Source organism: Biomphalaria glabrata, chromosome 6 (assembly GCF_947242115.1).
Source record: "Biomphalaria glabrata chromosome 6, xgBioGlab47.1, whole genome shotgun sequence".
NCBI lineage: Eukaryota > Metazoa > Mollusca > Gastropoda > Planorbidae > Biomphalaria > Biomphalaria glabrata.
Window position 1 is genome coordinate 30782975 of NC_074716.1, and position 27109 is coordinate 30810083.

A 27109-nucleotide genomic window follows, 5' to 3' on the forward strand; every position below is an offset into this window, starting at 1 on the left:
TATGTTAGATTTGAAGCTGCGATCTTAAATATTACTTACTATTACAAATGGAAATTCAGTTTGACTACAATTGACAACATCAGCGTAACTACTGTACAATAAAAGTATAGATGAAAAATTCGAACAACATTCACTCACGAAACACACACACATTCACAACCAGCGTTTTATGAGTTTGACTTCTATGAACTTCTCGATGACGACATCTGATCTTATAGTAACACTCTGACCGACAGTGGGATAAAGGAGTTTTAAAATCTTTCTGTTTTAGTCCTAATGAAAAGGAGACGACCACTTCGTTCAGATCTTATGTAACAGTGGTTTAATGGGTGTAGGTTGTCCTTAAGAATCGAGAGTATTTTGGAAAGGCATCTTTCATGAAAAAGCTCTTCAAGAGATGGAAGCTGTGTTCGAGTGATATGCGATGCTTTTATAATTAGTCTATTTAGTCTAAGTCTTTGTGCCAGTGAAGTATTTCCATACCAGCAGGTGATGGCAAAATAAATTAGACTGCTGAAGGTTGCTGTATAAAAAAGTTTAATAATTGTTTTGTCGATGTTAAAAAGTCTATATGAAGATCATCCAAGAGTAACTCAAGTCCTTGCGTTTACTTTCAGATCAGAAGCATGATTTCTACTCCAGTGAGAAGCAATTAAACATTCCATGGAATAATCTGAATGATGGTCCAATGATGAATGATGGTCCCATTGCATCAAGAACTCGCTTTAAGACCAAAGAATTCGGCTTTCAAATGTCTAAAAAAGAATACTGCTGTTACGATGAGGGCAACTCTACCGTAGTAAATCAACATGGTTCTACGTTTGTCAGCGCCCCGGAAATGATGTATCCATCAACCACAGACACACCTAGAAATCCGACAGGTAGAAATGATAGACCTTTAAAAAATTCTGATTTTGACAATCGTGGATACCATTCTTTAGAGGACGAACACCCTCGAGCTGGTAGGAAAACTCGTCAGTTTGGATTTCAAAGCCCTAATACAATAGCATGCACACAAAAGGCTTATACGATTCCTGTGGTCAATGAAAAAAAAGACGAAATTCCTCAAACTTTGAAAACCGGAAGTACAAAACTGAAAGAAGAACACAAAGACGTGAAGAGTCAAACCAAAACTTCAGAGGATTTTGTAGCGCCTGCCAAAAATAAAACTTCACAGCAATCAAAGAAATCAGCAAAAGCACAAGAGGACAGGAATACGATGTCCAGAACGCATACAGATCTATCAGAAAATACTGGAAGCTTTGTCCCTAAACCACATTCAGAGACTCTGAAACCACAATACCAATCTCCACCAAACAAATTAAGGACTCAAACTGACAAAAAGCCACCCAGAACAACAGAGCACGGTGAAATACCAGAAGATTTCAGAAATTCATTGAAGAAACAAGAAGCCATGAGAAAGTCAACTAGATCTTATGATGAGCTCAATGCCGAGAGTTTGAAAGAAATTAAAGCTTGTACTTGTCCTTTCGGCAAGAAGAAATTTGTGATCGATGAAAAACTGCAGCATCATATCGAGACAATGTGCGGTGCAAAAGGGGATCATGGTCGGCCCCGATGTCCAAGTTGCAAAAAACCTTTTAAAGACAATGAAACTTTAAAAAGACACATGATTGAGTGTAGCCACACACCTCAAGCTAACAACCGACCGTCTGATGTTCGGAGGTGTAGCACGTGCAATAAGCCCTTCGGAGACAAAGAAAAACTGGAAAAACACAAGAAAAATAGTGGTCATCTTTAAGTCACTGTTAGAGCATTCATTACGGAAGACTCTCACGAAGTGTTTAGTTTTACTGTTCTACCTTTTTATACACATTGTACGTACTATATGCTATGCAGATCTACATTATGTTTAATGTCTATTGGTATCTGTGTAGCTCTAGAAAGGAGGGGTCTACTCACTGGCGGATCAAGGGGAAGGGTGGTAGGAGCGATCACCCTCCCCCCCCCCCACTCGGCCGACCCACCTCGAGAGGGGGGGGGCGAGTTTTATTAGAGAAATTACACAATTTTTATACGAATTCTTTAGTTATGTTAATAATATTTATTAATTATTTTTATTTTAACCATTTTTTTTAGATTATGCTGCCCCCTCAGTATGTTGGCAAATTTGGTGAGGGGGGGGCGATTGCATCGATCCTGCCCCCTCCCGATTCTTACCCTTGGAGTGGGGGCGGTCCTATTTTGTGTGTGTAGAAATCACATATTGTTAACAGAATTGGTTAAATATCTTTATGACATAACCCTTTTATTAATATTCTAACTAATATTTATATTATGTCGCCCCTTTCTGGTATATTGGTCGATTAGGTGGGGTGTAGGGGGGGCGACTACATCTACTGCCCTGCCCTCCCAAACATTTTGAGTGGTGGGGGCTGCAGAAATCCAAGTTTGTGAACAAAATTAGTGGAATATCTATATAATATCATTTTTCTAATCTGTCGCTTCCCTTCTGTTATGGTGGCCGATTCGTTTAGGAGGGGGGGGGGCGATTGCATCTACTCTCCTCCTTACCCTAACCCTTTGAGTGGAAGGGTCGGTACAATTTTAATGCAGAAATCAAAGTTAGTGGAGAAAATGTGCTGAATATCTATATAATATTAGTAAGTTAATTATATTTGAATCCATTGGTATATTATGTCGCGCCACAGTCTAATGTCAAATTAAATCATAAGTAAATTTCAATTGAAAGAGATTGGTAGTGAAATGATACAAATTTTTTTTAACAAAAAATCTGTCCCCCATATTAGTTACATATGCTGTATATTAAATTCTTGTAAATCGAGTCGCCCCCAAATCTGAAACATAGAATTCAATTATTAGCAATAATTATAAAATGTAGAGAGGACTCTTACATGATTAATCGTCGTCACTCTTCTGTCCCCTCCCCTTTTCCGACGAAAACCTAACTGTTGAAATAGACTAGTCCACTATGGAGACAAAGAAGATGTAATTGAGCATGTCATAATTATTTAAAGGAAGACTTTGTTTCGAAAAATGAAGAATTGCGAGAAACGTTTAGGTATAAGAGTAACAATTGAAATGACTTTTGAACATAAATATTTTTTTTCTTCTATTGTATAAATACTTTGGAATAATAACTCAACGTTAAGAATTGAATCCTAAAAAAACAACAACAACAACAAAATGTATAGTAAAATCTAATGGTGACTTAATTTCTCATCCCTCTTCCAAATTTTATTTTTATTTAGAGCTTTGAATTATAGTTCTGTAAAAAAAATTATATATATATTGAGCAAAATTAAACATTTATAAAGAAACGTCTTTTTCAATTTCTGTTTTCAGCGGCAACCCTCAAAGCCTTAATCTAAATCATTTGTATCAATCTGTGGGGTATCTTTTTCTTTTCAAGGAAGAAATCGGTTGTATCTGCCATGCAGTTAGCGCCTTTAAATTTTTATAAGAATATTTTCAAGTAAAAATATTATTCAAAATCTTCTTAAAAATGAGACATTTTGCGCACATCAAAACGGTCGAATATCCACTTCACAGTTTAACCATCGCTCTGTTGACGTCTTATTCTGACCAAAGACAGGTCTACTACAAGAGGTCTCGCCTAACATGAAGATAATATTACGATAAATACGCCTAATAAAGATATACTTACGCAGCACGCTATTTGTCAATAACAATTCAATATCAGCCCTAGCCATCACGTTACTTCATTTTGCTTAATTACATGCCTTTTTAATAGGATCAATAATAAGCTTTAGATTTAAGGAGAAAGCGTTTTTGCAGTTACGAATACGAGAATACACTTGTAGTCGAGGCTCCGCTTCGAACCCTAGCTGAAGCTGTAAAAAGTCACCATAGTAATGTTTTTCTTTGCCGAAGATAAAGAAACACTGCTCTGATGGTAATGTAGATCAATTTTTGTTTTTCTCTGATAAATTATATATATATATTATCTCTGCCTGTGGTCCCTTCTTGGGCAAAGACAACAAACCAGCTTTCTCCAGGCATCTCAGTACTGAGCGAGTCTCTCCAACTGTCCCCATGTCTTGCCCATCTGCTTGGCATTTGCTTTACATCCTCCGCAAACCTACATCCAACATAACAAGGCAAGCACTAACCTGGAACCCCCAAGGAAATATATATATTTATATATATATATATATATATATATATATATATATATATATATATATATATATATATATATATATATATGTATCTATGTATGTGCGTGCGTTTGTGTGTGAGAAAGAGAGACAGAGAGAGAGAGAGAGAGAATGCGGTTATACATAGGGTTAGGGTTTACTGAGCGTTAGGGTTAAGGTTTGTAACAAATCGTCCCCCCCCCCACACACACACATTTAAAAATTCTAGATCCGCTCGAAAGTCAACTACCTTGTTGATGTCTAAGGGCTGAGCCGAAGGCTCTTCGAGCCCTAAGTTTGAAAAAAAAACCCTGCTTGGACGCCAAACATTAAAAAAAAAAAAAACCTGTTCTGTTTGGGAGAGACCCTAGACAATGCCTATGTAAAGCATTGCTGTTGACCGATGCATTTGGCCCCCAACGCGTGGGCTAGACACGGCCTAATCCGAGAATACACCGGGATCTTCTGCCATTTTCCTTCAATGTACCAAGCTAACTGTGCGGGACCCGCGATTTATGTAACGGTCCCTTTGAGGAACAGCGCATGGATTGGTGACAGGTTTGTGGGGACTTTATTACAACCCCGCCCGTGCAATGGGTGGACTCTCGTCTACCCGTGGGCATCCCCACGGGAGCCCTGTGTTGTTACCCATTTAGCCTAACCACTTCCTCTAATGGCCGTTTCCACGCTAGCGCCACAATGAGGCAGGGCAACGTGCTTGCGGGAGTCAACTACCTGCAGGTAGACTTGTATACACAGTTTGGATTGAGTTTATGTTCTGGCCACTGTTAAGCTTCGTCCACTGGTGACAGCCTAGATTTAGTTTCAGTTTCGTTTTCAGTATCTATGGGCAATATTTAAAGAGAGAGTTGCCAATGGCTCAGCACTATATCATTGTGTCAGTATTTCAAATTTAGACTAAATGACTTTGTTTTTCAGTATTTTAAATATAGACTAAATGATATATTTCGGTTATACATAGACTAAATGACTTCTTTCAGTATTTTATACATAGACTAAATGATCTCATTCAATATCTTTAACATAGACTAAATGACTTCTTTTAGTATTTTAAACATAGACAAAATGACCATTTTCAGTTGAAGCACAGGTTAAATGACTTTTTTTTTGTTTAAACATAGAATAAAAGACCATAGACACTTGAGACATAGACTAAATCACTAACAGTTTAAACATAAAATAAATGATACCATTTAGTATTTTATACATGGCATAAATGACTACTTTAAGTATTTTACACATAGACTAAATGACCTCTTTCAGTTTATACATACATTAAATGACTTGTTTGAGTATTTTAAACATAGAAGGGTAATATTGCCCACTAGTAAGCATACACTAAAGGATTTCTTTCAGTAATTTAAACCTAGACTTAATGACCCTTTTAGTTTAAATACAAACATTTTTAGTTGTTCTTTTAAATTGTTATATTGTAAACACTGTCAGCATGATGATGTAACTTCTTAGTCGTAGGCTTCGATTTCCTTACAATGTTAGTTGAATTTAACTATTTTTGACTTGGACAAAAGGGTAATCCTTTCAATATGAGCTACTTCTGTTGTACTAAAAATGTTTCCCTAAGTTGCTTTAACACATTTTCCCCCCTATTATTGTCTCATTATCACTCTCATGATTTTTATACACTTTCGTAATACACGTAACACTATACCACATGAGATTCTCTTTTTATCATAATAATAAAGAACTATTTTTATTGTTAGAACAATGTTGTTGCTTTTGGAATAATAATGAGATTATAACAATGTTATCATTTGTTGAATTTTGTGAGTGTTTTTTTTTTCTTTTTTAAAAATTGTTATTTTATTATAACAGTAATGAATATTCGTGAGCTAAAAAATTCTTTTTAGTCGTTAGACCAAAATTTATTAAGACTGATGAAGTTTTGTTGCCTCTAGATGAAATGCAGATGAAGTTAGGTTACATCTTGTTGTGGAGTGGTGTATCTGTGTTTTCAAGGTAACAACCAGGAAAGAAAGCGGTTGTTTTAAATGTACGGGTTTCTAATTAAAACAAGACATTGTCTACCATAATTAATATTAATAGAAGTCACGTGTGTGAGAGTGGATTCTGGATTAAAGATTTTATTGCACATCGGCACAATTCAGTTGAAATGATCATTTCCTTTGTGCTGCTACCATATCTCAAGTTGAATCTTTGTATAGTTATAATTATATTCAAATTTGTTGAAGTTAATTTGTAACTATTTCACAAAGAAATTAATACGCCCTCTTGTCTGTTTAGCACACATAACAGGCTGAATGTTGAAAGTCCATGCAATCTGGCCGTATTTAGTCAGTATACATGAAATGCCTCATGTGTTGGATCAGGCTGTAAGGCTATAAATGAATATTTTATACTAGTCGACCCGCGGCATAGCATACGCCGCTATTTAGTGACGGGTGAACTCTTCCTGAAAGAAACATTTGTCCGAATGGGTAAATGACTGTGAGTGAATGAAAAGAAGGAACGGATTGTAAATTTGGGCAGGGTCATGCCACAATTTCAGCCTCGCCACCATAAACGCTGGAAATATTCATGTAGGCAGGGCATAGTCGAGCAGAGTGTATAACTGTGCTTCCGTGAGTACGAACAACGAACAGGGCGTCGCCCTAGTTATCCCAATTTTCATAAATAAAGCTTACAGCAGTCATGAGAAGTTCGAGAGCAACAGTTTCGTCGATGACATTTTCCCAGAAATATGCGACTCGTAGAAATAAACAGTGACCTGATGCATCGTTTTGACTACATTGAAAGACCTGTTGACTCCACGAAATATATGTGAAGCTGTGGCCATGGTTAGGAAACGAAGGGCAATAGGAAGGGGCAAAATCAAAACAAAGCTACAGAAAAAACATGCATCTATTTTAATGACCCCAGATATTGACGTGTGTAAAAAATACACACATAAATGTAGTCAAATATAGAATGTAAAGAAAAGGGTTACTTGTTTCCCCCCCCCCCCCACATCCTCTTTTTTTTTTCTGAGCCATGCTCTCTTTCCCCGCGAAAGTTACGTTGGGTAACTCTAGTCTGACTTGCAGAAAAAAAGAGTTATCTTTCCATGACCTTTTCCTCGAGGGTTATAGAGTCGGCGTGCGTGCGTGGTGTCCCGCATGGATGGCGACGAAGGGAATTATATATATATATAGATAGATGTTGAGAGGCAGGATCAATTTGTAAATAGTTTGTAGTTTATATCTTATGAAAGTTGTGATATTCGTGAGAAACCTTGCTATTTATCTGCATTGTTTGTCAGAGGACACAAGGGTGAACCCTTGGGGGACTTCTCTGAGTTTGTCTGAAAAATGAGACTCTCTTTGTAATCTACTTTTGTTCATAATCACAAATAAAAGCTAATAAATGTCATAACTATTTACAATATACGTGTAGTTCATCAAGGTCAATCCACCGTCACACTTGATCTACTGTGTTACCCTCGTCATTAGTCCGTGTTAATGCAATACACATTACCCAATCGGTTATAAAAGAAACCTTAACTTAGGTCCAAGAGCTGTAGACCTTTTATGTAGTGTAATTATAGAGTTGTAGCTAGATTCCCAGTAATGTAGATGTAGACTGGATTTGATGCCCTTTTGAACTGTGTAGTTCTAGAAATGACGAGATCAAAACCACCATGTAGACTAGTGTACGCAGATTTGATTTTGTGTATGCTATTGTCAAAGCTTCGTCAAATATTTCCGGACCAGATCTTATCTCAGTTTTGTCTCTTGTTTGTTCATTAGCCATTGTTTCGTTTCTTTTGAAAGGTATTACATTATTTAATGACTCACTGATTTTATATTATTTACCAGTTTACCCGATTAGTTTCAAGGTTTCGTTCTTCAATGGAGATAAATGATTTATTTTTATTTTATTTTATTTTTTTAGGGCCTTCTGGTTATTTAAAATACATTACGGTCTTAGCCGTGATCTAAAGAACATTGATGCCATATTTTATCAGGATTGGTTAAACGGTTTTGATTTCTATTCAGGACATACATTCATACATAAATACATACATACATACATACATACATACATACATACATACATACATACATACATACATACATACATACATACATACATACATAGATGGCGGCCGCGAGGGTTGTGGCCGCCTGCGTGTGAAAATAAAAAATGTCGCCCCCCCACTTTTTTTTTTCTAGTAAAAGAAATAAATTACGTCTGAACTGGACACTGTACCCCGTTAATTTAAATACATTTTTGTAGATCATTCTTTTTTGTTCTTTTCATATTCACACCGTTATCGTATCCCTCATGCCCTCTCCTAGATGTTTTATTTCCAATTTTGACTTTGCATTTTTTTCTATTACGACATTACAAAGTCCTTCTCCAGTTCTATCAGTTATGGGCAAAACCCCCCAGAAAATGTTCATGTATTGCAACATGAGATATATAAAAAACAGAAGTTTTAATAATAGTGATTTGTTCGGTATGAATCTGGTGTAGAATCGAATGGTTTGTGAAAGTATTTGTGTGCTTATACATTTTCAAGGATTTATTTTCTATTTCACTCAAATTTTGAAATGGCCTTTACTAATTGATACAAATACCCTTTTTTGGGTGTCAAAGAAACTATTTGGGATCTTTCAAAAGCGAGACATAAAGTATTTGCAAAGGCTGCTTTTCAATATCATGCATTCTTTAATGCGTTGCATCTATTGTTATTTTCTTTTGAGGGGAATTTTTTTCTAAATTTTCTTTCTGCATTATATTCGTGACTTTCCAGAATTAATATGACTCTAATCATTGACTTCCTTTGTACCTGTAACGTCGTCTTTATCTATTTATTCTTAAAACAACCGACACTGACCATTAAATGCAGAATAAAGAGACTCGAAACACAAAAGCCATTGATTGTGAAACTTTTTAAACGTTTCGAAAACTTTGATAATCATTATCACGATTGTATTTTGGTGAGATGTGCATTGTCTCCACAATCATCTGACATACGCGGGTTTGGAGGTGCCTACAAATTTACCTAACACACCCTCTAGGACAAAATGAAGCAACTCAACGCTGAATATTTCTCTTGAATTGATATAAAATAAATAATCCTAGGTACAGGTGATACATACATACATAAGGATGACCGGGGGTGAAGTAACTGGTGATGAAGTGAAAGGGGATAAAGTGACCGGTTATAAAGTAGCTTGACATGAGGTTGTCCCTACGTACCTGTCTCTCTATGAGAAGAGGTTCCTTAAAGAAAACATTTCAAAAGTCGTCTACGTATCATGTGTCTAAATGTCTCAGGTGTTTTCTCTTTATCTGTCCCATAAGACAACCTTCTGTTGTTGAAGTCATTAAGTCCAAACTAGTTCCATTATAAATTTAGTTCTAGCAATATATTTGAATGAATAGGCCTATTGCCTTTTTAAAACAAATCGTTTATTTCACGCTGTTATAAAAAGTTTTAAACTAGAATCTGATTTGTAAATAATACTGAAACCCTGTTCGGGGGAGGGGGGTTTAATCGGGTAGTAAATAATAGGCTCATACCAATGCAACAGATTGGATTGGCAGGTTTCAAAACATGATCTTCTTAACGCATTACTTAGCCAGTGGTTCGAGCGTTATAGAGTGTGTTCTCATTAACAAATATAGAGTGTGTTTGTTAGACGCTCAAGTAGTAAATGATTCATTGCGTCTACTTTAGTTCCGATTTGTATTTTTACATTTTACAGACTACGTCAGGACGCAACCTGTCAGTACATGTAATTTTCCCGTACATAAATACTGTATATCTGAAATGTATGCGCCAGGAAAGTACTATTTACAGAATGGAAGACCACCGCATCCCTAAACAACTCTTGTATGGCCAACTAAGCGAAGGAAAGCGCTCGCAAGGCGGTCAAAGAAGGCGTTCAGCATAGACTCAGCCACCTGGGAGACAGAGGCACACGACAGAGCATCATGGTGTCGCGCTGTGAAAACTGGCGCACAGGTTGCTGAGGAAAAGAGAACAACACTTGCAGAAGAAAAACGCCAGAGAAGACAAGCAAGGCCCACGACACTAGCTCCAGCTGGAATAACCTGCCCAGTGTGCAGCCGAATATTCCGGGCTCACATAGGTCTCACCAGCCACATGAGGAGGCATAAAACCCCAGTACAAAGCCCTCAGCCCCCTGGATGACAAAGTGGTCATATCGAACCACGATGGACAAACTATATAATAATTTACAGTCTAATTAATACTCAACATAAGTCAGAATTTAGGTTATATATACATAATTTCGTATAATTTCTGAATTAAGATTATAATGTATATAATTGAATGTTCGGTAAACGTGTGTATGTATGTATGTACATCGTGCATAGATATCAAAACCGTTTGGCCAATCTTACTAAAACTTGGCAAAAATGTTCCTTGGATCATTAGATTATGGAGGACACCGTAGTTTATTTTTAACGTTCCCCCCCCCCCCCCCCCCGCAAACAACTCCGGAAAAGGAGGGGGCGGCAATGAAAACAGACAAACAAAATACCTAAATTTATCTTTATTGAAGAACGAAACATTACAACATATCGGGTAAACCCGTTTTTACAGTATTTTTATGACCTATGAATATATCGGCTAAACGGGTAAACCCATCTTGATACTATTTTTATTTTCGTAACAAAATAATGACAAGGTTACAAAGACAGTTTGTGTGGAAATACAAACTCGAAATCGGGCCCCGAAGTCGTCCACCCAGGCATGTAAATAGGCAGGTTTCAATATTTTCAGAAAGAACATCAAAATGAAATTTTATCAAAGGCAAATGACAGAGAAGAAGGGAGAAAGAAGGTTAACAGATCTCATGTGGTGTGCCCCAACTGTTCAGCAGACAAAGGGATAGGTGAAAGTGAAGGTGAAGTTGGATGTGAACCTGGCCTAACCGATTTCATTAATGATTATCTTATTGATCTAATTGTTTTGTATAGTGTCAATCTCTTATTCAAAGCGTCAAAAATTTTGTAAAAAAAAATAATTTAAAACAAGGTTACAAAGAAAGTTTGTGTGGAAACACAAACTCAAAATCGGCTCCCGAAGTGGTCCAGCCAGGAAGGTAAAAAGGCAGAAGAATGGAGAAAGAAGATTGACAGATCTTGTGTGGTGCCCCAGCAGACCAAAGGATAGGTGAAAGTAAATGTGAAGTCACATGTGAACCTGGCCTAACTGATGTCTTATAATGAATATCTAATTGATCTAATTGTTTTGTAAAGGGTCAATCTCTTATTCAAATCCTCAAGAATAGCACATTTCCGTAAAAAAAAAAGTATAAAAAAATAGTTAAGTGTACTCTTTGTGTTACTATACTGTGGCAGTTCACGCTACAATATGAAAAACTATTTATTAATTGATGTTTTAAATCATGCCCAACTTATATGCATACTAAATAGATTTTTTCTCTTTAAAAAAATAAGAAAACTTTTTTTGTGTAAATGTAGTAGCTTATATTAGCAATAGAAATGGCATTAAAAAAATTTGACAAAAAATCTAAAACCATTTGCATAAAATGTTAAAAATATGGTAAATGGAATCTCCCCTTCTAGAGGGCCTCCTCTGTTTGTTACTATTAATAGTAACAGTGAATAGTTGTAAAAGTGGTGTATTTTTATGAAAAAAAACTGCTTGCATAAGTGATTTTAAAAAATTAGATTTTTCGCTTTCAGAAAATAAAAAAGTACCCATTGCATCAGAACTCTGAATGGTCTAAAAAGTTATTCGCTCTCTTTTCTAGTTTACGAGATCTAAACGGGACGACAGACAGACAGACATTCCACACAAAACCAATAGAGTCTTTTCCCCTTTCGGGGGCTGCTAAAAAGTGTATATATATATATATATATATAAAAGTGTGTGTGTTTGTGTTCATTTAAAGTAACCATTCATCATTCAATAATAACCTACAACATCCTAGTATGGTGTGTAGAAGCCTAGAAGTAGGCCTAGTACGGGTTGAACTACTGTCAAAGTGAAACAGTTGACTTCCAGGAAACTGAACTGAAAGGGAAGGAATACAGTCCTAAAATGAAATTTAAAAAAAAAAATTGCTTCTTTTTTTAAACACAAACTTAAGTCTATAAATGACATTACAAAGTTAAACTTATATCTGAGTAGTGTGTTAAGGCCACGATAGATCTATTCTTTTGTCATGATGATAAGCTTGTATTAACGCTTGTATTAACATTAGAATCGATACTAATCGATACACAGGCTCTATCCTGTGTCTATGAGCTATAAACATGTCGATTACTATTTCTGTCTCAAAATAGGCTTACATTGTTGTAGATAGATTCCCGGATATGTAGATCTAGAGTAGGCCTATGTTTAATAACCTATTCAAACTGTGAAACTGTGTAGTCTAGGAAAGAAACGATAAATAACACTTATGTAGACTAGTGTACACATTTGTGATTGTTCGGCAGCTGCTTCGTCCATTGTTTTCAGCCTAGGTTTCAGTTTCATTGTGTGTTCATCTTCAATATTTTCATTTATTTTTGAAAGGTAATACAGTTTAATTATTATTGATTGTATATTAGATATCAGTGAATTTAGGTCAACTTATTTTTAGTCTATGCCAGTGCAAGGTTGGCCTTAGGGCACTGGAGGCCCCGGTCGAAGTAAATTTGGTGGCCCTAACTAAAATAGAAAAATAAAAATTAACATGTAGATCTAAATAAATTAACGAAATGTGACTTCTTGGGTTGAAAACAATCAATGCTGACGAGTGACGGAATTTAATCAAGCCCCTCTTTGCATTCTCCGCTTTTCTTCTGCGTTTCTATACATCAGACTCGATTCATGTTTTGAAATATTTATCTTCTAGCAAAGGTGGCCATACCTAGGCTAAGGTGACTAGATATTTGGGCAGCGAAGGCAGGACACATGTTGATTATTGATTTTGGGGTTTGAATAGAACAGGATTATAATTTTTAGAGCTTTCAAGAACTTAGACATTAGTGCATATCAATGTATACACACAATCTACGCACAATGTAGGCCTACACATACACACAATAATTTAATAAATAATTTCAGGCTTTGTGGAACCTTTTCCAAGATAGATCATCTTTCTGTGCGATCCATCTGAAAGCGTTAAACTTGGTCAGCGCTTCTCTATTTCTAAGATACTCGGCACAATTTTATATATAATTGTAGTTTGTTACTGATACATCACTTTTTCTAACCAACTCGCGTCTTCCAAACAGAAAGTCGCAGGCGTACTCCTTTGTTAATATGATAGGGTTCATGGAATTTGTCAATAAAACAAGAATCTATTAATAGCTTAAGGCTGAGCTGGTCATAAAATTATCGATGATAAATACCCAGATGATTAATAATTGAAATTAGAAAAATGTACTTTCGAGAACCATTGGTGTAGAACCCTTTCAATGTCGCTTTAATATCATACAGTCGTGTATAAATGACCTTCAACCATTTGATAATAGGGCATCTCAAACCCGGAAGTGTCTTACCTCCGTAGAGACCTCTGTTTTCCAACAATATTGTCTATTGTGTTCTTAAACAAAGGATAACCCTTTCAAACCTTGCCATCTTGAGACTAGATTGTCACTAGTCTAGATCTAGCTCTTCTTGACTAAGGTTTATTAATTAGGATAGGCACACATCTACTATCTAGATTATTCTATATAGAATCTATATTTAGATCTAGAAAAATTATGTAGCTAGTCTAGATCCGACTCAGTAGAATTGCTATCTATACAGTATTGAATATACTTCTACTAATATATATTCTTTTCAACGCAAAGACCTAATATACTAATATAATAATTATAAGGCTTGTCATCGAGTCCGAATATTAATGAGGAATGCAATATTTCCGATGGATACGCAGCCCCAGCTGTGACCTACATATTTTGCCACAGTCAGAGCAAGCATATCAATAGTCCACCTGTGGTCGATTAAGATTTTATTTTCGCCGTCTGCTTTTGTCCTCGACAGCGGATTTTCTTTTGGTCTCAAATGTGCATACCGCGGCCTTTGTGAGTGACCTCCAGCTGTCTGTCTCGTTCTGAGGCCGCGTGCAACCAGGTGTTCTCTTCTATGTCTCCTAAGGCAAGTTGGCGCTTAAGCTGGTCTTTAAAGCTTTTCTGTGGGGCATCTCTGTTACATCGACCACATTTTAGCTCACCAAAAAAGACTGCTTTTGGTATACGTTCGTCCCCAATACGGGATATGTGCCATGAACAGCGTAACTGTCGGACCATAATAAGTCCTTCTATACTAGTCTATACTGTCCATACCGGCGTTCGCAAGGACATCGCTGTTTGTACTGCAGTCTTGACACAGTATGTCCATGCATCTTTGGTGAAAGCGTTCAAGTAGTCTTAGCTGTTTCCTGTATAATACCCATGTCTCAGATCCATATAGAAGGGTTGGTAGACACTTTTTTTTTTGTAGGCAGGCGGAGCGATCTATTCCGCTAAACTCTCACGTGGAGGAGTCCAAAAGCACTACTAGCCCTGGCCCGACGGTTATCAACTTACTTAAAAGCAAGGTGTCATTCGATAATCGATACTATGCTTCCTAGATATGTGAAGTGGTCTACCACGTTAAGGGGATGACCATTAACGGTGATCTTTGGGTAAGTAGGTTTTATTGGGTCACTTCTGGAACATGACTTCTGTTTTCCCGAGGTTTATAGATAAACAGAAAGAGGCGGCAGCGTATGCGAATTCGTTGACCGCGATCAGGAGATCTAGTTCATTGTGGGCTAGCAGGGCGCAATCGTCAGCATAGAGAAGCTCTGTTATGACCATTTCTTTTGTTTTTGTATGGGATAGTAGACGTCGAAGATTGAACACATTGCCGTCTAAATGAAACCTGATGTCGATGCCTACGTGCTATCGCTGCCTCATTTGACCCAGCATTACGCCAAAGAAGATAGCGAGGTAGCAAGTACATAGCCCTGCTTCATGACATTTTCTATACGAAAATGATCAGACAGGTCACCATTGTGTCTGGCCTTTTTGTCCCACATGAATCTGCTTGAGAGTGGATAGGAACGTAATTGTGCATCCGAGCCTGGCCTAAATCCTCCATAAACCATCGACCGTGTCGAAATCTTTGGTGAGGTCCATAAAGGCAACGTATATATAGGTTTATGTAGTATACTAGGCTTAAATCTAATCCAAAATCAAGACTAAGTCTAAGACTCTAGATCTAGACTACCTAGAGTTACAGTCTAGAGTAAATTCTGATTATCTTAGATTCTATTTTTAATATATTTATAATCTAGATATATTTTAAAGAAGTAGATCTATACTGATTCTATAGTTACAATTCGAATTCAAATTGAATATTTATGATTATATTGATTATATAGATTACAGATTATAACTAGATTTTATAGATCTGTGACTATCGTGACAATGCCAATGGCATGTGTAAAATCAATTTTTCAAAGCAACCATAATTAATGGACTTCTAAAACAAGTTCATTCATATATTCACATGTGATTTTGTTTTATTTATAAGCATTGCATTATTTTGGACCAATGTCTTACAACGGCAGATCAAGTATAAACATCAGGAGAAAGCACGACCCCTTTACTCAAGAAAACATCAAGAAATTAGAACAGACACAAAATAGACATTGAGATTCCTAACAAACGAATATTCACAATTGATTACAGTAACACCTTTTTAAAAACACCTTTTAAAAATCATTAAAAGTTTTAAAACCACTAAAATTTTTATTTCTACAATTACTTTTATGTGTGAAATTGTGTATCGGAAAATGCCGGGTACTTTAATTAAGCTAGTCCTAAAAAAAATACACAGACCTTGGATAAAAGACCATCAAATAAAGTACTGTAAATCTTTAGTATTCGACGCTTGTTTCAGGTCTTTTCTTTTTATAGCCTCTATCAGGTTTGATCCCATCTACCCGTATTTTTGTGCAGAATTTTTTTCTCTATCAGGTACACTTAAATTCACAGCCTAATAATGTCAGTTTAATTTAAAATGAGAACTGAAAAATGCAAAAGATATATAATGAAAAAAATACTTCAGGCCCAATTTACTAATTCTAGTTTTAAACCAATGAAACGAAACGCTTTTTTTTTTTTGTTTATCGCAAATTCATGCTTTTAGCTTTCTCACTACATTATGATCCTATCACTTATCTGGACTATTTGGAAAGGGTTGGGGGTAGAAAGAATGGAATATCTGGGTGACCGCTTTTTAAATGCATTTATTTAAAAAAAAAAGTGAACGACCTGAATTCAGACTCAAAGGTTACAGCGTCCTCGGCCTCTTCGCGTGAATGCATTAACATTAGAGCAAGCAAAATGCTTTAAAAAATAGGTTTTATAGTTATCTATTGTTAGTTTTAAACTTTTTTCTCTACAAAGTATAAAGGGGACCAATTCAACTTATACCACCTTATCAGTCAAGTACGATTTCTTTTCCTTGTTTGAGATACCAAACAAAATAATTAAGTACCAATAGTTAGTTGACTAATTGATTTTTTTAATGAAATGATTGTGCAAAATTTCAGCTTGATCCGAAATAAGGTGTGGGAGAAATAACGTGTACAAACTTTTTACCTGACAGGCAGAGTGAGTGGATATAAGATTTGTAAAATTAAACTTTTGTGGAGACCATCTTTACGATATATGACAGCCGCCGCCACGCTACTGCGCGAAAGTCTCTGCAAAAAAAAAAGTCGTTTTGTAAAAAGTGTGCGTATTAGCCATTATAAACAAACATGAATTTTTTTCTTGTAATTTTAGTAACTAGTGTACCAGAAAAGAGACACGGTTAATTGATTTATATTTGTTGCGAACATATTGTTACGATCTCTCTTCCTAATCATCAGGCCTTCCGTAAACACTGCTAAACACAACACAACACATCAACACATCAAGAACTTGACAACAAGAGCTCCACAATATCGGGTACTTTAATAATGAGTGAATAAGTAGGTAACAGCCAATACTAGACAATTGGCATCAAACACATCAACAACAGAAATGTCACTCTGTACATCACCGTACAAAACTCTATTGTCTCTCTTTCTGGACTTGTACATCGACACATGAGGACTCAACCAGGACCGACTTCATGGCCGACTAACAGTCCCAGTCTCGACGCTCTCCGGTCTTGAACTGCCGCTTTCCTACACACTGTGTCCTCGTACACGCAGGCTTTCGATCACATGACCATAACATTGGTCATATTGACGTGTAATCGTAGTACTGTCCCTTGTCCATGGCCCCGCTGACCTGAGTGATTCACGTGTGTGTCAGCTGAGCCTATAGTTAACCCTTTTGCGCCGCCAATAGGGTCGTAACACTGCCCCCTTCTCAGATTTGTCCGTCCCGGACAAAATCTATCACACGACATGGGCAGTGGAGGTGAATCGATGCAGGAGGAGGTCTATCGGTGGGGGCGACAATAGGCTTATATTGCCATCTCGATGGAGCCATCTGTGTTGTAGTCAGCGTATGTCTCTTTCTCCTTCTGCTCCAGCTGACCTTCACCTGGTTGCACCGACGTCGTGGTCGCATCTCCAGCAAACGTTTCCCTCTTCTGCCATCCACTACTGAATGCAGCCAGCCAGCACATGGGGAGGGATAGGATGTCAGGACTGGGGTCACCAAGATCGTTGGCCTATCAGGTTGTTTCATACGGCTTTCAAGAGACGGGTTTTGGGAATGGGTATCAGGTCCACAGGAGGGGAAATAGTGGCACACATCATCTTCAGGATTGTCCAGAGGGCAAACTAGTGGAGCAAGTTGGCAGCACTCCACTTGCGAAGGACCCTCATCTTCAGCATCAGGCTCCAGTTCACTTACTTGACCATCATCAGGGCTTCTCACTATGGTCTCGTCAGCAGGACAAACGTCTGTTGGGTGCAGACCTTGCCGATGGGTTCCTTAGAGTTTGCGTTCTCCCTGCAAAGCTCGACACACAAAGTTCTTGCCAAACATCTGGGTGCAGCCATCAGGATTCGAGTTCCTCTCATCAGCACTGACAGATTGACAGATGTCTTTAATGTCCTCAGCTACAGGCTTGAGGTAAGACACGACGTTGTCTTGTTCTATCTGGCTGATGGAGGCACTCACGTCATGGGCGTCTGTAGCAAAAGCGTTGGTTGAGCTATTGGTCTCGGTCTCTTCTCTTGTTTCTTCACCTGTTTCTTTCTGCGAGTCACCCTTGATCACATTCTGAAAGCCAGCCAACATCTGCTCTTGAAAGGTGATCAAGAGCTCTACAACATCGGGTTTGAGTTCAAAGAGGTACGTGTTCGGATCTTCCTCTTCATCCACTAGGGCTTGCCGGAGACGTTCTTTAAGAGTTTCGTTGCTCCTTTCTTAGTATCTCAGTCCTCGCCATTTCAGCTCTTGTTTCAGTTCTTTCAGATTCAGTTCATCTAGCAGTTTTACAGAAGCCATAGGAAATCCCACTTCAAGACACCAGTGTTACGATCTCTCTTCCTAATCATCAGGCCTTCCGTAAACACTGCTAAACACAACACAACACATCAACACATCAAGAACTTGACAACAAGAGCTCCACTATATCGGGTACTTTAATAATGAGTGAATAAGTAGGTAACAGCCAATACTAGACAATTGGCATCAAACACATCAACAACAGAAATGTCACTCTGTACATCACCGTACAAAACTCTACTGTCTCTCTTTATGGACTTGTACATCAACACATGAGGACTCAACCAGGACCGACTTCATGGCCGACCAACAGTTCCGGTCTCGACGCTCTCCGGTCTTGAACTGCCGCTTTCCTACACACTGTGTCCTCGTACACGCAGGCTTTCGATCACATGACCATAACATTGGTCATATTGACGTGTAATCGTAGTACTGTCCCTTGTCCATGGCCCCGCTGACCTGAATGATTCACGTGTGTGTCAGCTGAGCCTATAGTTAACCCTTTTGCGCCGCCAATAGGGTCGTAACAATATCTATAACATTCTACAGATATAAATGTATATGTGATACAGAAAATAATAATAATAATCTTTATTGTAAGGAAATTGTCTTACAATTTGTGCATTACATCAAGCAAAACATTGCAACTAGAAAAAAAAAACAAAATGTACATTCATACCAGACTCACTCATAATTTACATGCGAAAAGTTTCTAAAATTGTTTCTCCTTAATGATTCGATTGCCAGGGGAACAAAAGAATGTTTGTGTCTTTTTGTCTTTGCTATCGGTGTCTTGTATCTCTTTAGTGATGGTAAAATAAAAAAATCCTGACCCAAAGGGTGATTTTTTATTTCTAGAAACTTTTTAGCTTTTTTATGGATGTTTGTCTCAAACAGCTGCCCAAATGAGGTTTGTTTTTTGCCAATGACTTTACCAGCAGCATTTAGGATTCTATGGAGTTTATTTTTATTTTTAATGCTCAGATTGCCATAACAGGCAGTCATATTAAAACTTAAAATATTGCAGATGTGAGCGTGATAAAACATAGCCAAGGTCTTTTCACTAACATTAAACGAGGACAGTTTTCTCAGTAACCGTAATCTTTATGGCCTTTTTTGCTGATATAATCAGTATTTGCAGTAAAATTTAGTTTATTTTCTAGGATAGTACCAAGGTATTTAAAGGTTTGCACTATTTCAATAGTCTCTCTAGCTACAGAAACAATATCATTTTCCTTCTTTTCCCTACGAAAATCGAATATCATTTCTTTTTTTTTTTTTACATGTAATAATAAAAAATTATCTTTACAGTATTTTTCGATGTCTTCTATTTCTCTCAAATACTCAGTTACGTCTGAGCTCTCTGAGAGCAGGGCAAGAAGAGCCGCATCATCAGCGAATTTTGTGAATGAGCAAAAAGAACTATCGGTTTGAAAATCATTGATGTACAAAATTAACCACAATGGCGATGTCAAAGCCCCCTCGGGCGCCCCTGTGTTAACTATGCGTGAATTTAATATTACATTGTTTACCCTAACCCTCTGAGGTCTTTTGGTTAAAAATTCAGTAGCCCATAGTATTATTTATGGACTAATCTTCAACGCTTTCATTTTTTCAACAAGTAAATGAGGTTGTATGGTATTAAAAGCTGATGAGAAATCAATAAAGAACAATCTTACATAAGTGTTCCGTAAGTCCAGATGTTTGCAGACACAATTTAAAATATTTAGGATGGCATCCTCTACACCTTAACCCTTTTGGTAAGCAAGTTTTAAAGGGTCCAACTTACTACAAAGATCATTCAGAAGAAACATTTTAACCAATTTTTCTAAACATTTAGACACAATGGAAGTAAGTGAAACAGGTCTAAAGTCATTCATTTCCTTTGGTTTAGAAACCTTTGGCACAGGTACAATTATAGAAGACTTCCACATAGGTGGTATCTCATGGTTTAGTAATGAAGTGGAAAAAATCTCTAGCAAAGGTTCAGCTAGTTGTTTAGCACATTCTTTTAAGATTCGCCCTTGTATGCCATCAGGCCCAGCAGCTTTCATTGGGTTGTGTTGCAGACTTGCTCTTTAGTAATCGCTAATTCTAAACAGTTGTTAACTTTATCAATTTCCTTCTTCGTTACTACATTGTTAATATAATCTCCTTTATGCATTCAGAAGTAAGGAAGTGATAATGAAATCTATATTGAAACATTATGACCGGCTAAAATAAAAGTAGGGTTGCTACACAGATATTAGCTGATACTTTTTTGTTTGTAAGTCATGTCTTTGAATTTTATATATTTTAATATTTATTCCTTTTGAGCAGCCGTTCATCACAGTTCTATAAGCCCATTACTTTTGGATCCTATGGCGGCCTTTAATGGCGAGGTACCGGACAGTTTGCCTAGTACTAACTATATGGAACTACCTAACGAGGAGATCGACAGACTGATCAATAAAAACTTCACATTCATAGCAGAAAATCTACGTGTCTACGACTTGATAACAGGTCCACATATTTTCAATTCAATCATCCCAAGTAAGTGCAGACAGAGAAAGCAAGTCTTTAGAGCTATAAGCGTTGTTTTTAAAGTTGGAGTTTTTTTTTAAATTTATTAGCTTAACAGAAAGTAAGCTCTCCATTTTGTACCACATTGGGTTTTATTAGTTGGCGTCCTTGACATTGTTTAGTTTAGCACGAAATCCCCAATTATTTTTTTTTTTAAATTGAGTGCCCTGAAATGTGAATTGTATACAACTAATAAGAGCATTGTACAAGAAATGAAGAAGATAAATGCTTCGATAAATGATCGTAACCCCCCCCCCCCTTTTCAGCGGGGTTTGAAGAAAAAAAATACCTCTTTAATATATAAAAAAGCAAATCACACACTCATAATGCTATGAGCGTAATCAAACGGGGTTTTGAGAATACCCCCCTTTAGTGGGGTTTAATGCTGAAAAATACCTCTTCAATTTAAAAACAAAAAAGCAAATTTCACACTAAAAAATCTATGAGCGTAGCCAAGACACGGGGGGTTTTGAGTAAAAATTCCCCTCCTCCAGAGGGCTTTTTAAAAAAGTTTAAGATCCCTCCAGATGATTTTGAGTTTAAAATCACCCTACAGAGAGTTTTGAGGTGGAAAACTTCTCTCCTTAATATTATTCTAAAGGAAACTACAGTCACCAAATTCTATGACCGTAGCTATATGGGGTTTTGAATTAAAAAAAACTTCTCCAGAAATTTTTTAGTTTAGAACCCCCCAACAAATTATTTTGACTATAAAACTTCCCTTTTTGATGTAAAATCTAAGCAATCTACAGTCACCTAATTCCAAGAGCGTAGTCAAAGAGAGGTTACACATTTCTACCAGTGGCGGGGCTCCATTAAAAAAGTGCAATGAATAGTCATCTGCCGAAATTGAAAAACACTAAATGTGGCTCAACAAAGATGGCTAAAACAGATTTTAGGAGTCAGTTATAGAGATCGGATATAATTCAAGGAAATCCTATGCCGAACTGGGAGTCGACCTCTTAGTAAGGTTGTGAAAGAGCGTCACATGAGGTTTGCGGGACATGTTCTCCGACAAAATGAATTACGCATAATAAAGAGTTGCGATGACATCCTAGTACAACTTGGCGCCACACATTCATGGAGGTCCTTAGAGTAAGTGGGAAGAGGCTTCAGACATTGCCAGTGACAGATTTTATTGGAAGCAGCTTGCCGCCAAATGCGCCGAACGCCGCGTGAGCGTCTAAGTCAGTAAGAATAGCATATTAGGTTTTTGAAATAAAACATTTTAATAGCAGGATAATGCACTGTAGATACCTCAGAACATGCATTTTGTTGGCTTTCAATACCGGAAATAGTGCTTGACGGGTGGGAGGGTACGCCCCTGTGCATGCATCTATGTATGTCACGAATAGAAATCAAAACCGTTTGACCAATCTTGATAAGACCGTAGTGTATGTTTACTGCTCCTCCGTCATCAGAAGGGCCTTAAAAATTGAGAAAGAATACCTAATTGTATCTCTACTAAAGAACGAAATTTTTCAACAAATAGGGTAAACCCGTTTTCACAGTAATTTATATTGGATATGAATATGTCGGCTAAACGGGTAATCCCATTATCACATTCTACTTCTATTTTCGTGGCAAAATTAAAACAAAAATGTGAAAGGAACATTTTCCATGTTTGACACAGATCTAACTTCAATCCAAAAGATCATTAATACTCTAACTATGACCCACAGGCCGTGGTTCATATCCGGCTAGTTACTAGTATAATAATCAACTGTAGTCCATGCTAAAGCTTGGTAATGGCCTTTGTACTATTGGAACTTCAGACTGGATCACGGGTGCAACAGAAAAAAAAAATATATCCAAGACACACATTAAACATTCTATTCACATTCTATTCACATTCTATTCACATTTTTCCTTTTTTTTTTTAACTTTCAATTGTCTGGAATCCTTTCCAACACTGCAGGTAATTTGTTTAAGTAGCTCTTCTCTACTCATTGTAAATCCAATGTCCTTCCAAACTTTACGAAGTTCATTTAAAGTTAGAGCAATATTCGGTCCTTGTGGAACATTTTTTTCGACTGTGTTATGGGAAGTACTGGCAATTTTATTGTTGGAAACTCGGCTGCAGTTTTCATATGCTCCACAATTGAAGTGATCACTCTCTGTTCTGTACAAAATGAGTCTAAATGCAAATCAAAGAAATAATCATAGATTTTCGTAGGGAAAAGAAGGAAAATGATATTGTTTCTGTAACTGAAGGGAACATTGAAGTAGTGCAAACTTTTAAATACCTTGGCACTAACTAAGACAATAAACGACATTTTACTGCAAATACTGGCTATATCAGCAAAACAAAAAGCAGCAAAGATTACGATTACTTAGAAAAATGTCCTCATTTAACATTAGTGAAAAGGCCTTGGCTATGTTTTATCACGCTCACATCTGCAATATTTTAAGTTTTAATATCGCTGCCTAGTATGGCAATCTGAACACTAAGAATAAAAATAAACTTCATAGAATCCTAAATGATGCTTGTTAAGTCATTGGCAAAAAAAAAAAAACAACTAACCCCATTTGGGCAGCTGTTTGATAAAAACCCTCTTAAGAAAGTGTGAGTTTGGTGTGAATGTTGATTTTTTTTTTTATAATTTCGAAAAAAATATATCGGTAGGACTAGAGTTTTTTCCAGTGTGGCCAATAAACCAGTAATTCTTTTCCAAACTATATATACACTAAATGTCAAATTTCTAAGAAAATCACTGTATCTGTTTACGAGAAACGAGTCTAGGTTATGGTTTTCAACATTTTGCTTTTCCAATGAAGAATTTGCTTCCTGATACGACAAATTGTAATAAGAAACCGAAAAATTAATAAAATAAGTTAAAAAAAAACTCGAAACAAATAATTACATAGAATTTAAATGCACCGTAGAAGAAAATATCGATTAAAATATCGATTAAAATATCGATTAAAATATCGATTAAAGAAATAATTTTCTGCATTTATTTTTTCAGGTCATGTTTTAAAAGAATTGAAGTTGAAAGATCCAAAATTGAAAATGGAAAATGCTCGAAAATTTCTAAACGAGTATTTGAAATCAAACTCTCCTGGCAAAGGAAAAGTATTAAAAGATGCTTTGCTTATGCGAGGTAATTAGATCTAGTTGTTTTCAGTGACCTCCCTTTCAGTCAGGGGCGGACTGAGTATCAAAATCGGCTCGGGCATTACCATATAAATCGGCCCACAAATGGCATGTCATATATTTTCGGTGGGGAGGGGGGGATTTTTACCCCACTCCGCATTATATATATATATATATACATATATATATATATATATATATATATATATATATATATATATATATATATATATATATACTGTGTGTGTATATATGTAATTAATCTTCATTACATTCTGATCTTTCATTCTTTCAAACGTTTTTTCTACCCTAGAATACTCTCTTCCTGTAATTAGTGGAAAGACAGTACACACCGCCAAAGAGCAGCTAGGAAGTCCGGGGGAGCGCTGTGAGCTCCCCCCAGTGGGGCGAAGCCCCGGAACCAAGCATAATTTCCGTTATTTTAAGCTTTAAAAACGCATATTCTGAGGTATCTACAGTGCAATTAACCTGCTACTCTTCCGCTAAAAAAATTCAAAAACCAAATCTACTATTCAATGGAGTCCAGTGGCTGGTAAAAAATAGTAAAATGCTTTAGTTTTTCAATTGAAGGGGGGGGGGAGGGAAACCACAAAAGCCCTTTTGGCTACGCTCATGAAATTTGGTGACTGTAGTTTGCTTAAGTTGGCTGTAAGTAAAGTTTCCCTTTCAGACAATGAGGTCTGAGGCAAGTGATGGTTTGAAGACCCTCCCCTCCCGGCTATTATAGGTGTACGCCTAATTCTCTACAAAATATATAAAGTTTGATTCTATTTATACATGTATGTAGTCTGAAAACTATAAACAATACAATAGCAGCCTAATGAGTTTGAAGCTTTTTGATATTACTTATAGATTACAGACGTTTCTTCAAAAAATAACATTATTACGTCTTACGCATTTCATGTAGTCATGCATGTTGATCTGTGACTTAAAATATGCTAAATCATTGTTTTTCCTGGCTGACTCAGGCAACCCATTCCATTAAAAGATAAGAGAAAGCAGAACGGTTAGAGAAGCACTTACTTAATTAATGTGAAAAGCTCTTGCTTCCTCCTAGTACATTCTCAAAAACGCGATTTGTATATGAATATATTATTACCCATTATTAAAACTAGTCAACTGGCGGCGTAGCATACGCCGCTATTTTGCAAGGCCGGTCTTAGGCCACTGCAACCTAAGCGAACACAGTGGGGCCCCACTTTCAAAGGATCCGCACTTTCATAGGACCCGCGCTAATTCAAGGTGTATAAATTATTAAAACAGATTTCCCGCGCCCTCCTGTCGATTTACCAGGAGCTCCTGGAAATCTCCCGAAATTGCAAAATATACGAAAAAGTCCTTAAAATATACGGAAATATATAGAAAAAAACTTGTCATTTTGGGGTGTCGTTCAATACGGAAAACGCCAATCCTACGCGCGATAAATAAAAACGGCATTATGCATTAGCCGTAATTGTGTAGTCTGGTGAAAGAAGCTTCTCGCGCCTCAAACTAATGAATAGTTACTTGAGGTCAACAATTCTCAAAGAAAGATTCAAACATTTGGTAATTCTTGCTATAATTTGTAGGAAACAGAATTTTTATGATATACTGTATGACTTCGCTATACGCAAGGCTCGTAAAGTAATTCTGTACGTAGTAAAGAATGAATAAAATACATAGACGAATTTATTTTCGAATAGGCCTACAAACTCTTAAATCTCACAAATTATCCGCTTCCTACCCAAACTTTGCCCAGCGAAATCCGTTTCCAATAGGGCCCCACAATGGTTAATTCCGGCCCTGCTATTTAGTGTTTGTAAAATGTTTGTTTGTAAAATGTTTCACATGTTTCGGATGTTCCTTCAGAGTTGAAGATAGTTTACTTTTTAGTCCAAACCTCCATCAAGACGGCAGGGTTTGACAGTCAAGCGTGAAGCCATCCGTAGCGACGTAAGAATACCCACGTGTTCTCTACCCCCCCCCCCTTGTTTTCTCGTGGACTATCCGCAGAAATAAAAGAGTGATCTGTCCTTTACTTCTTCTTCTCGTTTAAACTGTTGAGGGAAGAAGAGAATTATATATATACATATAAATCTCCTTTCATTAAATATCAGATGTGACATTATTATGACATATTGTAATTATTCTAATAATTTTCATCATTAATGACTTTATACTAAGCATAAGTTTGCCATTAATTATAATAGTATAAAAATTGATTTAGATCTAGATTTATTTTTTAATTAAATAATTTTTTTTGTAAGTCTTAAGTGTAGTATTTTTAGATCTATGTTATTGAAAATAAACAAAAAGAAACTTACTTTTTCTTTCAAATAGCAGAAAGTCCATGCCGCTCGTGCATAGAAGAAAGTACGTTTTGCAAATGATAATACGTACAGTGTATAGTGTATTTTTTTTTTATATTCTTGTTGAATTTTAAACAAAATTAACTATAATAAGAATTAAAAAAAAAAAAAAAAAAAAAAAAAAAACAAGAAAACGTGTTCGGGCCTTTGTATCTTGCTGCTGTCACTTTTTTTTTTTTAAAATGTCTGCATTGAAATTTTTTTTTCTTTGGTCGCGACCAGACCGGCCCATTTGGTACCGGCCCACCGGGCATTTGCCCGTTTGCCCATATAGCCAGTCCGACCCTGCTTTCAGTGCAGTCTCTGTGTTTTGTCATTCTGGGTGTCACGCTTTGAAATCGAAATTCCAAAAGTGCTATCTGAAAATTGTTAACACCTACATTCATCGTACTCCTATTGCATCGGCTGAAAGTTTGCCTTTTTGATATTGACATCATTAAACTTGGAGACACTTCAGTCCA

The 27109-nt window shown here is 36.7% G+C and overlaps 1 protein-coding gene across 8 annotated transcripts in view; it reads left to right on the plus strand.

Moving 5' to 3' along the window:
• Positions 1 to 27109, plus strand: part of LOC106069490 (uncharacterized) — a 76069-nt gene that overhangs the window by 20727 nt on the left and 28233 nt on the right. For 7 of the 8 annotated variants that reach the window (XM_056031774.1, XM_056031779.1, XM_056031775.1 and 4 more), the window contains 2 exons: positions 20940 to 21152; positions 24152 to 24286. In XM_056031774.1, the coding sequence (XP_055887749.1) occupies positions 20940 to 21152; positions 24152 to 24286 (348 nt within the window). The remainder of the gene's footprint in view (positions 1 to 20939; positions 21153 to 24151; positions 24287 to 27109) is intronic. The other variant, XM_056031780.1, reaches the window with a different exon arrangement.